The sequence below is a fragment of the Stegastes partitus genome, unplaced genomic scaffold, assembly GCF_000690725.1.
Source record: "Stegastes partitus isolate 25-593 unplaced genomic scaffold, Stegastes_partitus-1.0.2 Scaffold2445, whole genome shotgun sequence".
Taxonomy (NCBI): Eukaryota; Metazoa; Chordata; class Actinopteri; family Pomacentridae; genus Stegastes; species Stegastes partitus.
In genome coordinates this window covers 16,240-31,527 of record NW_007580176.1, presented here as the reverse complement: position 1 = coordinate 31,527, position 15,288 = coordinate 16,240, and the positions used below count along the sequence as shown (strand labels likewise).

At 40.7% G+C, this 15,288-nt stretch overlaps 1 protein-coding gene across 1 annotated transcript in view; it reads right to left on the bottom strand.

Moving 5' to 3' along the window:
- The window catches only part of LOC103375044 (mitogen-activated protein kinase-binding protein 1-like), a 46,019-nt gene that overhangs the window by 25,847 nt on the left and 4,884 nt on the right, over positions 1 to 15,288 (bottom strand). Inside the window, exons 3-15 of the mRNA XM_008305235.1 lie at positions 12,429 to 12,491; positions 12,250 to 12,307; positions 9,771 to 9,941; positions 9,077 to 9,214; positions 8,249 to 8,431; positions 6,342 to 6,502; positions 5,950 to 6,139; positions 4,120 to 4,257; positions 3,816 to 3,997; positions 2,945 to 3,036; positions 2,728 to 2,853; positions 1,602 to 1,672; positions 566 to 687 (exon numbers count right to left, since the gene is read on the bottom strand). Of these exons, the coding sequence (XP_008303457.1) occupies positions 566 to 687; positions 1,602 to 1,672; positions 2,728 to 2,853; positions 2,945 to 3,036; positions 3,816 to 3,997; positions 4,120 to 4,257; positions 5,950 to 6,139; positions 6,342 to 6,502; positions 8,249 to 8,431; positions 9,077 to 9,214; positions 9,771 to 9,941; positions 12,250 to 12,307; positions 12,429 to 12,491 (1,695 nt within the window). The remainder of the gene's footprint in view (positions 1 to 565; positions 688 to 1,601; positions 1,673 to 2,727; positions 2,854 to 2,944; positions 3,037 to 3,815; positions 3,998 to 4,119; positions 4,258 to 5,949; positions 6,140 to 6,341; positions 6,503 to 8,248; positions 8,432 to 9,076; positions 9,215 to 9,770; positions 9,942 to 12,249; positions 12,308 to 12,428; positions 12,492 to 15,288) is intronic.

Genomic DNA, 15,288 nt, shown 5'->3' with positions numbered 1-15,288 from the left:
GAGCTTTACGGGGATATTCAATGTATTACGATAGCAAAACGCCCTCACAGGATACAGCTGTCCGAACACAGACAAAAAAAATCAGGTCTGCCTACATTTTACCATGCAGGCTTCACTTTACTGTAACTCCTCAACCATTTGGGCTAGAGAGGAAAAAAGGGGCAAAAGCAATCACTCATAGTATGATTTCTGACTCTTTCACAGCGAAGAAAAGTCCAGGCAACCTGCTGCAAATAGTAGTTTTTTAAGTATATTTACAATTAATTTAAGCTAATCAGGCGATCAAGTTTGGTGATTGGTTGAAAAGTAGGTGTACTACGACTACTATGAAATACTAGCTTCATTCCACAATCTGCCAGAACGCTGAACTGCTGATCCAGATATGCAAACACTTCTTTATTTAAATTGCTTTAAGTCATTGGATCCTGAAGAGAAGCTCTTTCATCTTGCCTGTACTACTGTGTATGTACAGCAAAATGACAATAAACTGGATTTGATTTGATTTGATTTGAATCCAGTTGATCAACATTTCTTTGGTTCACTACGACACCAACAACACTCTCACCTGATGCATCGGTCCTGACAGCCAACAGCAGCGTACTTGCAGGTGGCGTCGACACACATGTCATAAAGCGTCGTCTTCCTCACCAGGTGGTGAGAACGCCTGAACTCTGTTCCTCTGTCAGTCTGCAGAACACAAAAGGGAAGCGCTTGTCAGCTCTGTGCAGGGTTTTACTTTCATCTGAGCAGACAACAAAAAAAGATGTGAAAGATTACATCTGCTTACAAAGAGCAAACTTTAATACCTAAAAGCTGCACAGATCAGTTTAAATCAGTGTCTCCGTGTTTTCCTAAATGTAGGTTTGCACAGAGATAGCTGCAGATGCTCAGAACATTACGTCTCTGTTAAAGTCTGGAACACGCTCGGCAAAGACCCGATGTCAGTTCTGATAAGTCAGATAGGTTCAGACCACAGCAGAGTTTGTGCATCATCCTCATCTTCATCGTCAGTATCACACAGAGAGTCCTCAACAGAACTCGCTTGTCTACGTTCTGCCGGAGCACAAACCTGTCACAACAAGTTTCTACAATGAGCCTCCATAAATGTCCAGAAGCTTTGGTTTTACTCCGGACTAACAAGCCGTTGTTTATCGCGCTCCACAAAACGTAATGTTCCGAGTCTCCGCGGTGGCCTGAATCGTGTCTTAAAAGTTGAGGAAGAATGTCGTAACTTATGCAACTGTGGCTGAACACAAAACTGCCCCAGTGACCCAGAAGCAAAAACCTGCAGGAAGAATGAAGCCTCTTGTTGTGTGTGTGTGTTTAGTTACACAACTTATAGTTCAAATGCTCCTTTTGTGCTGCAGAACTGCATCCAGAACAGATGCTAAACAGATTTTTATCACACAGCGTGACCTTCATGGGAGGAATTAAAGACACGATACGGAATTCCTAAATCAGAAGGATAGTCTGATGATGCGGTGAGGTCGTGTGGGATCACAGGAGCTGTTGTCTTTATTGTGGGTTACTGTGTTCATGGTTTTTTTTGGATGTTCTACAGCATACGTTTGATAAAATGTGGGAACTGACAGCGACGTTACCTTGTGTGCAGTGTGGAAGTAGATGCTTTTGTCGGCTCCACAGCTGATCATCCTCACCTTGTTGTCGTTGGCTGAAGAGCAAAACACAATAATTTCATCATCAACTATCTAGTTTGACTTTTTTTTTACTCCAAAAACACATAAAGTAATGTCCACAGAAGCCCTGCTAGTGCTTATTAGGAGGAATTTATAATCCATGTAAAAAATAAATAAATAAATAAAAAGACAGGACGTTAGTGCAACAAATCAAAAACTAAATTCACCCAAATACTTTTCACACCACTACATACGCTTGATAACTAAGTTTAATAATTCAAAATAAAGCAGTAAATAAGCTGTGATGTCACATTATAGATTTTAAATATTTTTTAATTGATCCCTGAAGGAAAGTTTACACTCTACCCAGCAGGTATAAAGTAGTTTAATCACATTTAGCAGATCCAACATTGAATTGTTGCATGCATTAGAATTCTGTTATACATAATATAATATAATATAATATAATATAATATAATATAATATAATATAATATAATATAATATAATATAATATAATGTCTGTGCAATAATCTCTATATGTGCAATATTATTTTTTCTATTTTTGTATTTTATCTTTTATTACTCTACAACACACAGAAGAATTCCAGTGTGCCCAGTTTCTGCACAAATGGCAAATAAAAATCTTGAATTTTGAATCTATAATATTATGAAATAGGTCATTGTGCATGATGAATGCTTTAACTTTGGTACTTCAGGTGTATTTTGATGCGTTTACTTTGGTATTTTTACTTAATTAAAAACAGAAATGCATGACGTTTACTTGTAATAGAGTATTTCTCCAGTGAGATCTTTACTTAGGCACCAGATTTGAGTATTTCTTCCACCTCTGGGGAAACTGAAGCAAATATCTTAATTGAAAGCAAGAACACAAAGCGCAACAGAAAAAAAGGCTTTGCTCAGACAAACAAAACTCCACCTGACGACGCATGTCGCTGTCATTTATTATTTAAACAAGCAGCGCTGCGAGCTGAATGAAAGAGGGACTTTGTGTGGGACCGAGCGGAGATGAGAGCGGGGATTAAGGGAAGATTAGCCGTCAGATGTTGACAGAGTCTCGAGTGGCTCACCAGCAAAGCGGACGGCTGTTATGGATGAAGAGTGTTCGTCGAGCGTCTGCACCAGACTGTAGTTGTCGTCCGCATCCAAGACGTGGATCAGACGGTCTCTGCTCGCTGTGGCCAGCAGCTTCAGACCTGACAGACATGAGATCATTTAATCTCTCATCTTTAATGCAGCCAGTGAGCCGATATCCTCCAAACCTTCGTTAAAGCCTCACACACTGACCTGTTTCTGGTTTGCTGTACTCTAGACGGAGGATCTCAGCATCATGGGCTTCAACTTTCAGGATCTCGTCCATGCTGCTGAGGTCGTGAACCCTGTAGATTATAAAGTCACACTTTTAACCCAGTAAACCCGACACCAGCTGGCAGCTTTGAGAGGCAGGTTGAAGAGGTTAGCTTTGAAAAATCTGCAAAATTAAAGCATTTATCGGAATCAGAAACTGAAGACTGAAAGAATCGTTGGATTTTCAGCTTTGAGACAGTCCTTGAACTAATCGTCTGTATAAAATGATCAAATCTGACTGTAAACTGGTGATATTTCATCAAAATCACTTCATTCTGCTGATCTTTTCTTTAAAAAAAAAGAAGCCATTTCTGCGTTCTTTGGCAAAACGAAAAAACCGGATTTGTCTCAGCTGTGACAAACCATCAATTGATAAATATCCGGAGAGTGTTCGGCTGAACTGCAGGCAGTGTTTACATGCAACAGAGAGGAGACGGCAAAGCAGACTGAGAGGAAAATAAAACTATCACTAAAATAAATGCATCTTGGATCAAAAATGGTGTACAGAGGAGGAAAAAAAACATAATTTTTTTTTATTGATAACACCTGTGCACACTTTCAAAAATGCACATGTTGATTCTGTGTTTTTTCAATTTTTGTAAAATAAATCATCCAAAAAAATCTACTTTTTAATGACTTATCGCATTATAACTGTGTCGTACTGCACAAAAGACAAGATTGAGTTCTCTCTGCTTGTAGTCGTGGTTGTTCTGTTTATGTTGCAGTAAAAAATGAACCCACAGTGAAGAAAAAAACGTCCAGAAACTGCTCGTAGTTTATATCAGTGTCGGTTTCAGTCGACTCGTTCTACCTCAGCATCCCGTTGCGATCTCCAGATGCCAGGTGTTTGCCGTCCGGGCTGACACAGATGGTTCTGATGCCAGCTCTGATTTCTGCTGTCTGTCCGTCAGCTTGTTTGTCTGCGTTTGTCGTACTGTCTGGATCCAGCAAGGCGCCGGTGTTTCCATCGACGTAGATTACGTTCAAGAGATCCTGCGGAGCGACGGCGAGACGACAGAGGAAATAATCCATCACAGGGACAATTTGCACTTGAAATGTCAACATGTCCTTTCATCCGACACAAAGGAAATACGGCGTTTTGAAGCCCAACTCACGTTGCTGAGGATGTTCTGAGACGGCGTTTGTGTCCAGTCCGACGTCCGCCACAGTCTTATGGTGTTGTCGGCTGAACAGGTGAGGAACACACCTGATGTGAGGCCAGCAGTCAGCTCTCCAGGAACATCTGGAAACATCTGAGGAGGGACAACAAAGGGAAGAAGGATTCCAGAAATATTAACTACATTATTAAAAACAGTTTGCATCTATTGAGTATCACTGGAGTCTCCTGGTTGGTTGATATGCTGTTAAACAACCAAATCCTCATTGGTTTAGACACTCACTTGTGTTAAAAGCGCTACATCAACAGCTTTCTAGGAATAATTCATGATTTTTGAAGACTACCTGTGATTTCACATCTTTAAACCTGGCAAAGACTGTGAGGTCCACATTATTCAACACATAGACTGTATATAAAAGATGAACGTAGCCATCGAGGCGTCACACGTTGGATTGTGGACCACCGTTTTGATGCTTTAACCCTTACATAGTGTTCTTATTTTATACCTTAACCGTATGGTTGACCCGGACCACACTGTGACGAATTCCTGTCAAGGATTCCCTCATAGTAAGGGTCTATACCAAATTTTAAACTGAAGATCTATCTAGAATGTCTAAATATCCTGAGTCACATATAAAGCATGGCCTGTACCGTTTCAGAGATCCCCTAAAACCACCATTTTCCTTGATTTGACCCACACTGGTGTATCTAAAATCCATCTCAATGGATACAAAAAATTGTAGCACTTGCACCAAAGTATAAAATTTTAAAATATTTTTGTATATTTTGGGTCACTTTAGGAAAAGTCGTCAAACTTCAGGCTAAAACAAAGACCTTCAGGGTGTTTTTACTGGCGTCAAATGTCAAAACGGGTCAAATTCGACCCAGAACAGTATGTAAATGTTAAGTCTGGCATTTGGCTGTAGTGGCTTTTTTTTTTAAATCGGAGGTAGTCAAAGAGTTGATTGAGAACTTGAGGACACAATGTACAGCGACATGGTAACTGCCCTAAAACACGCCCTGGGTTTCATGCACTTTTGCATTGGCTCCACTTTTTGTCCATCATTTATATATAGAGTGTGATTTACAGATTATGTTTCTGCACCGTTTAGAAACAGCAGCTTATGTATCACATCTCGACAACCAACCAGCAGATCATCTAGAAACAGTTAAATTTCTAAGTTGTTCTTTTGCTGCATCACCAGTTGATTTAGTTCTGTTATCAGAAATCAGATGAATATGTGCAGCCGGTCTGCTCCGAGGCTTTTCCTATCATTTCCGTATTAAAACACCAGGTTCAAATGATTTAATTTGCTGCAAATACTCACTTTTCATATTGATTTATAATAAGCAAGCTTGTAAAGAGCATTCAGTGCACTGTAGCCCATTCAGATCATTTACAGACGGAGAAATGCAAGCAGTTGACTGGCTGAAGAGCAGGAATGAGGTCAGTCAACCAAGATTTTCTTTGGTTCACTACATCCCTAGTAATCCATCGCTTCAGGCTTAGCGCTGGTTATGAATATGGTCATTCTGAGCTGTAAAGCTCTACCTATAAGGCAGTTTTACAAAACAGTTTGTTATGAGCAAGTTAAAGCTTTCTAAAACTAAAAAATTCTGCAATCATAGGTTGAGTATATTATTAATAATAATATATAGTTTAGTCCATGTGATGAGCAACAACAGAATATAACAGAAATCCATGAATTTGTCCCAAACTGGCCCAAGTCTCAGCGGTTTGTTATTGATCAGCTCCACTAATCAGTAACCTACATCACCCCGACCAGCTGATCTAAAGCGTCACACATCTTCTTCTTCTGCTGTTTACCTCCAGATCCCAGACACAGGAAGCATGAAAGAGGGCAGAGTGCAGCTTCCCGACCCGCTGGACATCCCTCACGTCCCACACATACAGACTGTGGTCGTTATAGACGCAGCTGAGCCGGCGGCCGACGGGGTCGAAGGTGACGGCGATGGCGTCTGGGTAACGGGCATCTGACCTGGTGTTGAATAGGTGGCTGAGGGGGAGGAAAGATGGACAGATGTGTTCTTTTTAAACGTATATTGCATATAAATTGAAGCTTCCACGACAATAAGAGACATCTAGGAGATATTTAGGATGCCACTTGAGACAGGAGGCTCCTATAAATAGAGCACATTTGATCCGGCGGTGGATCGCTGCCAAGGCAAAGGCTGTGTTACTCCTGATCTGCAGCTCACCTGGTCTCAGTGACGGCGGAGACGTCAGAGCCGAGGGCGTGCGGTCGAGGCAGCGTGCAGACGAAGTTCAGGTCGGCAGGGCTGAACGCTCGAACCGTGCCGTCGGCGCAACCACAGAAGATCATGTCCTCAGACAGAGACAGCGACTGGGCCACGCCCGTCTGCAAACAGGAGCGTTCACAACTCTGTAATTTATAGGTGAAGCAGGAGGAAACCGGCTGCAATGACAACAAGGGTAAACTGCAGCTTTCAGTGGCAATTATCTTCATTCAAGTCTAAAAGACTGCCTTGAAAATCACATCTATTACAGCACAGTTGAGGCGAGTCCACAGGCTGCCGGCCAAAAGGTTACAGAGGAACACAAAGCGTCCCCGTTGGAAACCTTCCAAACACATCCTGTACTTGTCCTTGCTGCTAATTCCTCTTTGATCCTGTGACAGAAGGCAGAGCAGCACCAACAATCTTCACCTGCTCATTAAACACCGCGGCTGGACACTGACCAAAAGCTTTATTGGCTGTGCAGCTCTCTGAACCAACATAATGGCTTAATGCAGTGGTGGTGGTGCTGGAAGTGCATTTACTCAAGCACAGTCTGAATACGCTTGTGTATTTCCACGTTCTGCTGCTTTCTACTTAAGCTGAATGTGGGCAGTAAATATCTCACGTTGCACTAAACTTTGCTTTGGTTACTCGTTATTTTGCACATTTTGATTATTAAAGAGCCCATATTCTGCATATATACAGGTTTATAATTTCATTTGTAGGCCATCACAGCTCTTTGCTGCAGGACCTCTTTTCACTGCATGCTTCCTTTTAGCTCTTCTTTCTTTGAGGCCTTCAGAAAAGCCCTGCCCTGATGGGTGAACCTGCCCAATTACAGAGGAAACGTTGGTTTGCAACCACAAATCTCTGAGTATGAGGCACAGAGTTCTAGCAATTAAGTAAAGGTGGACTGTGAGGACGCTGCTCTTTCTTTGAGGCCAAACTAGCTGCTCGGCGGCCGATATGCAAATGTTTTGGTGATGTAGAAAAGTAACGGAAGGAAAGCTTGGACGAGTTGTTTAAAGCAGGTAAGGAACAATGTTTTCTGTAGGAGAGAATAACTATCGGGGGGTATTCAGGCAAAAACTCAAGTCCTTGCAGTAAGATTGTGGAAAAAGACGTTTTTAATCAAATTAAACTACCTGACAAATGATGAGGAGAAAAAAACACGAAACAACAGGAGAATCCAGGAAGCAAACAGAGTCCAAAAACCAAAAACTAATCCAGTCAGACAAGAATCAAAATCCAAAAACCAAAGAGGCATGATGAGCAAGAGGAGGGCAACCGGTTGGAAGACTGGAGGTCAAACAAGAAGGAAGTTAACGGGGCACAAAAACTAAACGACGCAAACCAGAAGCAGACGAGGAAGCACGAGGAGGGTCAGGCAGGTGAACATGAGATGGATGAACTGGAGACAGAACAGGAGAAACTGACAAAGCCAAAGGGGAAGAGAGGACTGTTTGCACACTGGAAACTAACCGAGGGCACTGGTGAAACGAGGAAGTTACACAACAAGACTCAGGGAATGTCAAAATAAAACAGGAAATACACAAACCCGAGACAATAACTCCCTTTGGTGTGGAGTTTGCCAACCTTTAACTTGCACAAGAAAGGAGCTAAAAACACACTGAAGAAAAAGGAAAACTCTCTAAAAAGCATAATATGGGCTCTTAAATATAAAATATAAACCTATTGATTGTTTACTGTTGTATGTCAAGTTGTAATATTGGAGTAAACCAGCCCCACTTCCACCACTGACTACATGAATATCCTGTAAAGCGCTCGACAAATAGACAGTTTAATGGACTCATGCAGCCTTAGTGACGTCCTCTCCGTTGTGGTGGAGGTTAAATGCCCAAACTCACCCGCAGATCCACCCACTTGTCCAGCATCCTCTTGCTGTTGAACTCACACAGCAGGCCGGAGGAGGTTATGCAGAAGGTGGAGTCCGACCTGGAGCCCCGTCCGCAGGCCACGTCGCAGAAGAAGTTGTTCCTCAGCTGCCCGAGGAGCCCCGAGCGGCCCAGCAGAGGAACCGGAGCGCTGGCCTGCAAACCGCAGAGAGGCAGAGAGGCAGAGAGGCAGAGGGGCAGGGGTTAGCTGGTAGCAGCTAACGCACAAAACCTCAAATACGTGCAGCTGTAAAATTACAGATTTTGCACGCTATTTGTAAAACTGTTGGTTTGATCATTTGTTTTATATCTAACAAATGAAAGGCCCAGTGAGAAATCTGTGCAAGTTTATGTTTAATTATTCTCTTTTTGTATTTGACTGTCAGAAATGATGACAAGAAGACAAGAGGCTCACTGAGATAAAGACATTCAGCTCTAAAACAACAAAAACACACTAAGAAACTGCCCTCAAACCGCCTCTGTATGCACTGACACTGATGAACTGTTTTGCAAATTTATGACGCCGTAACTCTCTCCTAATCATCATGTGAAGCTCATTTAAATTGTTATGTGTTAAGCTGTTTAACTGTGCTCCTGTCTTGTGCTATAGTTCTTTTAATTGGGCTTCTTTCCTGCTTAAATAAAGGATAAATTAAAAAATAAAACCGGTATTCGCTTGGACAACTTTCGAGTCAACAGCAGTGTCAACGTGTTTGATGGAAAACCGATTCTTATGAAGGTAGAAGAATTCTGAGAAGCAAAGAAGTAAAATAAAAACTTACACAAATTCTCTTTTATTACCTTGTTGGCCTTGCAGTGCTCCAGATACCAGAACTTCACGTGTCGGTTCCCCACCGTTACAAAATAAGAGCTGTCCTCAGAGAAGGACACTCCCGTCACCTTACTGGACACCTTGTTGGCCGCCACGACGACGTCTTTCTGCAGGAAAACACAAACATCTTTAAGACTGTGATGCACAGCGAGGCTCATGTGGAGCTGCACGTATCACAGTTTACTTTAAAATCCAGTAAAATTTGAACAGAATTGTAAAAAATTGGTTTACGTTTTACATTAGTGTCCTTGCTGAGAGTTAAATTTTTGTAAACATTGCAGTAAAAGTCCAGGTTTGGTCCCTCTGACTGATATATTTAGCTTTTTGCAGGATCTGATGGTTGATTTTTGCTCTAATGAGACATGTAGAATAAAGTGACTTTGCTGAAAAATCCTAATTTAAGCTTCGATTTGGTTAATTGTCACACATGATTAGTTTAAGAGTTAAAAATCCAACGATTCCTTCCATTTCCACAGTGTCTGGCTCTGATAAATGGTGTATTTTTGTAATTTAAAAAAAATTAAAGCATGCCTTTGATTCCTGCTGATGGGTTTTATTCAAGAACAAACAAACCAAATTGCACTTCAGTTCAGCACTTTAGCAGATTTATGTATGACTGCTGAACATCGGCCTTTGCGAGTGGAACCTTAACGGGACACAAACCTTCCAGGCCCAGACGTTGACCAGCATGTCGTGCTGGTTCCCCACGCTGACGATGTATTTGCCGCTGGGGGAGAAGGCCACGCAGGAGACGCCATATTTGTGCTTCTGGAGCTCGGCCACCTGCCGCCGCTCTGCAACGTCCCAGAGTCTCACCGCTGGAAGGTGACCGCTCTGGTGGAGGAGGAAACGGGGGATGTTGAGGCAGAGTTAGCTGAGAGAAAATAGCTGTTTGCTGAAAGTCCAGTAAATGACCTCTAGCAGATTATCCTGCGCGTCCTCTGACTGTATTCACGTTGGTCCCTCGACCTGCTCACACTATTCCCTCGTAGGGATCAACAGGTCAGCGGGCTATTTGCATCGCTATAATATGCTGGAAGGACCTTCTAGAGGTCAGCGGGCTGAAGGACGCCGCAGAGCGACGACATTCAGCCTGAAAGCGACTCTAAAAAGCCATCAGCCCGCCCATGTATGGAAATGATCCGGCGTTTGATGAATGGGAGTGTGTGATTCTTATCAGATCATTCACTCAGGAATATCTTCCACTCCTCCTCTTTAAAGGCTTACGGGAAAATCTCCCAGCAGAGCCGCGATGCTCTCCGCTTTGATCACCGAGCACGGCAGCTAGAAACACTGTCAGACTCTAATATTGCTGCTGTAACATCACGCCGGCTCCCAGGGCCCGACGTGTTAGTTAGTAGATGTAATATTTCCCCGTGAATCTGCTGTGATCTCTAACAAGTTGTGGGAGTTTACAGAGTTCGGTTTGGTCTCCTCGGTGCGTTTTGGTCTTTTGAACTTTGGTCTCTGCCGCCATGGCAACTGCTGCGCCTCCATCCACTTACACAGAGAAGTCTTTAATCGGCTTTGATTGGCTGCAGAGGATTAAGACAAGAGTGTTTGCGTCGAGGCTCGTGTTGTAACTACAACAAAACCGAGTCGGGATGCTGGACTGAAAAGACGTGTCGGTCTGTTGTTGTGGGTCTTTAGACACTGAGGCTGTAACAGGTCGGATCACCGATAAGTGCTTCAAACTCTGCAGCAGATTTTCACTAAAACTCCTTCAGACTGAGCAGAGTTAAATGAGTTAAATTACACTATTTTACAGCATATAAATCTGCAAAATTACTATTTTACACACTGTTATTTGAAAGAAAATGTTTTGTTTAGTGAAGGACACAAGGATTGAAAAATGATAAACCTTTGTCAAGTTTGTCTTTGTCAAGTTGTAAGTGCTATCTAGTAAAATTACAGAAAAATAGCCATTAATTTACACGTTGACTGTAAAAGAAACATCTTAAAAATGTAAATAATGTCCACATCAAAAGTGTATTTTTTCTATAAATCCAAATTTGCCCTTTTACAGCACTGACCATTAAATTATATGATTTCTACTGTATTTAAATCTGCAAAAAAATACTTTTCCACACATACACAGATTTCCCTGTTGTGTTAAATTACAGATACTATATAGTAAAATTACTGAAAAATAAATGGCTGCAAAAAAAGAACAATTATCTTGAAAAATTTTAAATATTACCCACATTAAGTGTTTTTTTCCTATAAATGTTAATTTGTCCTTTTACAACATTGGCCATAAAATTACCCCATTTCTACTATATTTAAATATGCAAAAATACTTTAAATACTTTACTTTTAAAAAAACACATGCAGATTTCACTATTATAGATTAAAGATAATACGTAAATTCACAGAACAATTATGTTTTAATTTACTAGTGAACTGTAAGAAAACAGGCCAAAACTGTAAATAATGTCCATATATAAAAAAAAAACAAACAACAAAGTAGTTTTAAAAAGGCTAATTTGTTCTTTTACAATGTTTGGCTGTAAAATTATAGCATTTTTATGGTATATAAATGATCAAAACATATTATTTTACAGATATTTGCTGTTATTTGAAATAAGAATTATGTTTATTAAGAATGTAAAAATGTCAAACAAACAATTTTATAGATTTTCCTTGTTTTTGTTTTATTTACAATTTCATTTTAAATGTTTTTATCACGCTAGCTGTTTGTCTTTATTTTTTTGGGGTGTATTTTTTTGAAGGTTGTTACTCTTGTTTAATCTGACCAGCAAGATATAGAACAATAACAAAAGCAGCATATCAATAATGTTCAAATATTTATGTCTCCAAAGATTCCCAAATCAGTCAAGCCAATGAATTATTGCATCGTGCTGTATCACACATATTGTGGTTGTATCTAGATGTTACGGTCCAGTCACAAGAGGACTGGGAAATTAATAAAATTTGTACAAAATTCAAATTGGGAAGCAACAACCTAAATGTGAACAATTTAAAAATTTTACTTAGATAACTTTTTCTTTGTAAAGTATTCAAAAGAAGCCATTTGATTCATTTTTATGATAGACAAAGAGCTGCAAAGTGTCACGCAGACCTGCTCCATTCAGCTGAAAATGAGTTAAACTGCAGAGACAAAGACGTTCAGGAGACTCACCTCGCCGGTCACCAGGTACTTCCCATCGGGGGAGAAGGACAGAGCTGTGATGGTTTTTCTGTGAAGGACAAGGACACAGAACAATGTCTCGGTTTGACTCGTGTCCTGGTTAATCGCTAGTTTTTACAGTTTATTGCTCCTCTGTATAAATGGAGATTTAATGTTTGTGCACAACTCACCTTGAAGTGTTGATAATGTGATGCTGCTTGTTCTTTCTGGGGTTCAGCAGAACTACAACACACCTACACAAAGAGAGGACAACACACATAAATATTTGACTTTAAGCTGCACGTACGTCCTGAGGTAACAGTTTGGTGTAAGCAGAAAGCTTCCATTGTGTGTTTTTGTATTATTTGATCAAGGTGCCTGCAAGAAACGCACACTTTTCAAGTTTACAAATGAGCGCGTACTTGCATAGCTTACAGTACAAATAGATTACACACCGTGGCAAACATTTAAAGTGTGACGTAACGCAGGAACACAGTCTCACTTCAACAGCAAAAGACGCCTGATGTAACTAATCTCGGCTGATCCATAATTAAACTTCACGTCGTACATTCCAGATAATTACAGCTCGAGGTACAGAAACACACTGTAGGCAGCACTGTAAACATTCACGAATTCACTCTTCAGGGGGTGCATTTAATAATTTATTCATTAATTCTAAAGAAGACCTCATGGTGTGCGGAAATTCATTAGAATTAACAACACAAAGGTGAACTGAAGGCCAATTAGAGCATCTGTGAACTTGGAAATAGAACACATTTCTGGGGCCTTTGTCGGAAAGGAAAATGATTCAACATTTTCATAACAATAAAAATAATAATAAACTTCAATTACTTTCCACTTTTAAAATGAATAAAAGCATGACACCAGACTAGAAAGGTAAATGAGACCAGGTGACACGAGCACCGAGGGAGTAAAAACAGTAAAATTAAAAGGATCAAATAAAAATCTATAATGAAAAACAGTTTGAAGCCTTAAAAGTGAGCAATAACGCTTTGAAATTACTTTGAAATCTAACAGGGAGCCACTGTCGGGAGGCAAGTAAAGGGGAGATCATATACAATTTGTACGAGCTGGACACAGCGGAGGAAGCCCTTGATATCTGACTAATTTTAACATTTGATAGCCTGTCAAGATTAGCATGAACCGAGCTGAAATGATTTCACACACATCCTCATTAGATGTAGGGAAACTTTGGAACATCCAGGATTTGATACCAGAGAGACAAGCTGGTAGGATGTGTTGGTTTTATTTAAATGTATAACTGAGTGTCATCGGCGTAAAAAATAATAATGCATTACATGACTGTGAGCAACCTGTCCTAGAAGCAGCATGTATACAGAAAAGGAAAGTGGGCCAAGAATAAAGCCTTGAGGGACACCAAGCGTAATTTAAACAAAAGTTTTTAAAAAAAATTTAAATAAAAACATTTCGCAAACAGTTCCAAAAGAGAACTGATTTAAGAAGATATTTAAAAGGAATGTGATCACTTTGCTCGAGAATACACACCAAGCAATGCAAGCCAAGGTTCCAGTTTTTGCTATTTTGATTTTGTGATGTAGCTGCACAGAAGTCTGTTTCCATCCTCATCGAATTTCATGACTCTGAGAGTTTTGTGTAAAATGGCTTTCAAGGTAAGATGCTTTTTTGAGGGTGAAAATACAAAAAATGTGCAGGTAGGAAAAGATGAAATGCTCAAAATTCAACTAAAATATTTTGCAGAACATACCGTTGTTCTTAGTAAATCTTAGACGGTGGAGCAACACTGCTATCTGAAATGGCTCAAACCTCCTCTGTATATTTTGGATATTTTGCCTTGCCTTTGTTATTCGTACACTTTATGTAACTATTCTTTTCCATATTCAAATAGCCTAGACATGTTATTGTTTTCTATTGCTAAAACTTCCTCTTCACACCCCGTTCAAGCGCTCCACCTGTTACTGGGCTGAGCTTCCTGCCAGGAGCTGCAGTCCTGCCACCACAGCTTGTGGAGATTTAAACTGAGACAGCAGATGGATTGCCAGACTGTGCACAAGTTAGGAAGTACAAAGCTTCCTAAAAAATGACAAGAGGAAGCAGGCGAACACACATTCACCAGTCACATATGTGCAGAGATGTGCCTGCGTGCATGCATACACTCCTTGACATACTGTAACAACACTGATAGGCGCTAATTCTCTGGTTTTATTCCAGCCATTGACCTTCTTAGTATTAATACAGCTTTGCCAGAAGAACTGAGAGCAACACAAAAGCAGCTGATTGTGTTGCAGCCTCGTAGGACCCACTGTGCTGCAGCTCTGAGGCCTCAGCACGACCACGGTGGATCTAAATCCTGCAACCTGCGGCTCAAAGGTCTTATATTTATACGGCATCAAAAGTATTCACCCCACCTTGGAAATGTTCCCTTTTAGTTGCTTCTCAACATTGAATAATGGTTAATTAATGTGGCTGTTTTCACGAGAATCTACAAAAAATGACCTTTTAATGTCAAAGTAAGATCAGACTCCCACAACATAATGTCAATTAATATTATTTAAATTGTAAAATAAGTGATTGCATAAGCGTTCAACCCCTTCAAGTCCGTATTTGGTAGATGCACCTGTATAGAGGGGTCTCGTTCAATCTTGCGCATCTGGATGCTGCATTTTTACCTCATTATGTTTTGCAAAACTGCTCAAACTCCATCAGGCTACACAGGCATCATGAGTGAACAACCCTTTTCAAGTCCAGACACAAATTCTCAGTTGGCCACTCTAGAACACTCACCTTGTTGTCTTGTTGTCACCCATAGCTACCATTTCTGTGTAGCTTTGGGTGAATGCTTCAGATCACTGTCTTGCTGGAAAACAAATCTCTTGCCAAGACGCAGTTGAAGACTGCATCCCCAGGATTTCCCTATAATTTGCTGCATTCATTTTACCCTTTACCTTTGCAAAATGTCTAGGATCTGCTGCAGAGAAGCATCCCCACATCATGATGCTGCCACCATCATGCTTCATGTCATGATGCTGCCACCACCGTGCTTCACGTCAT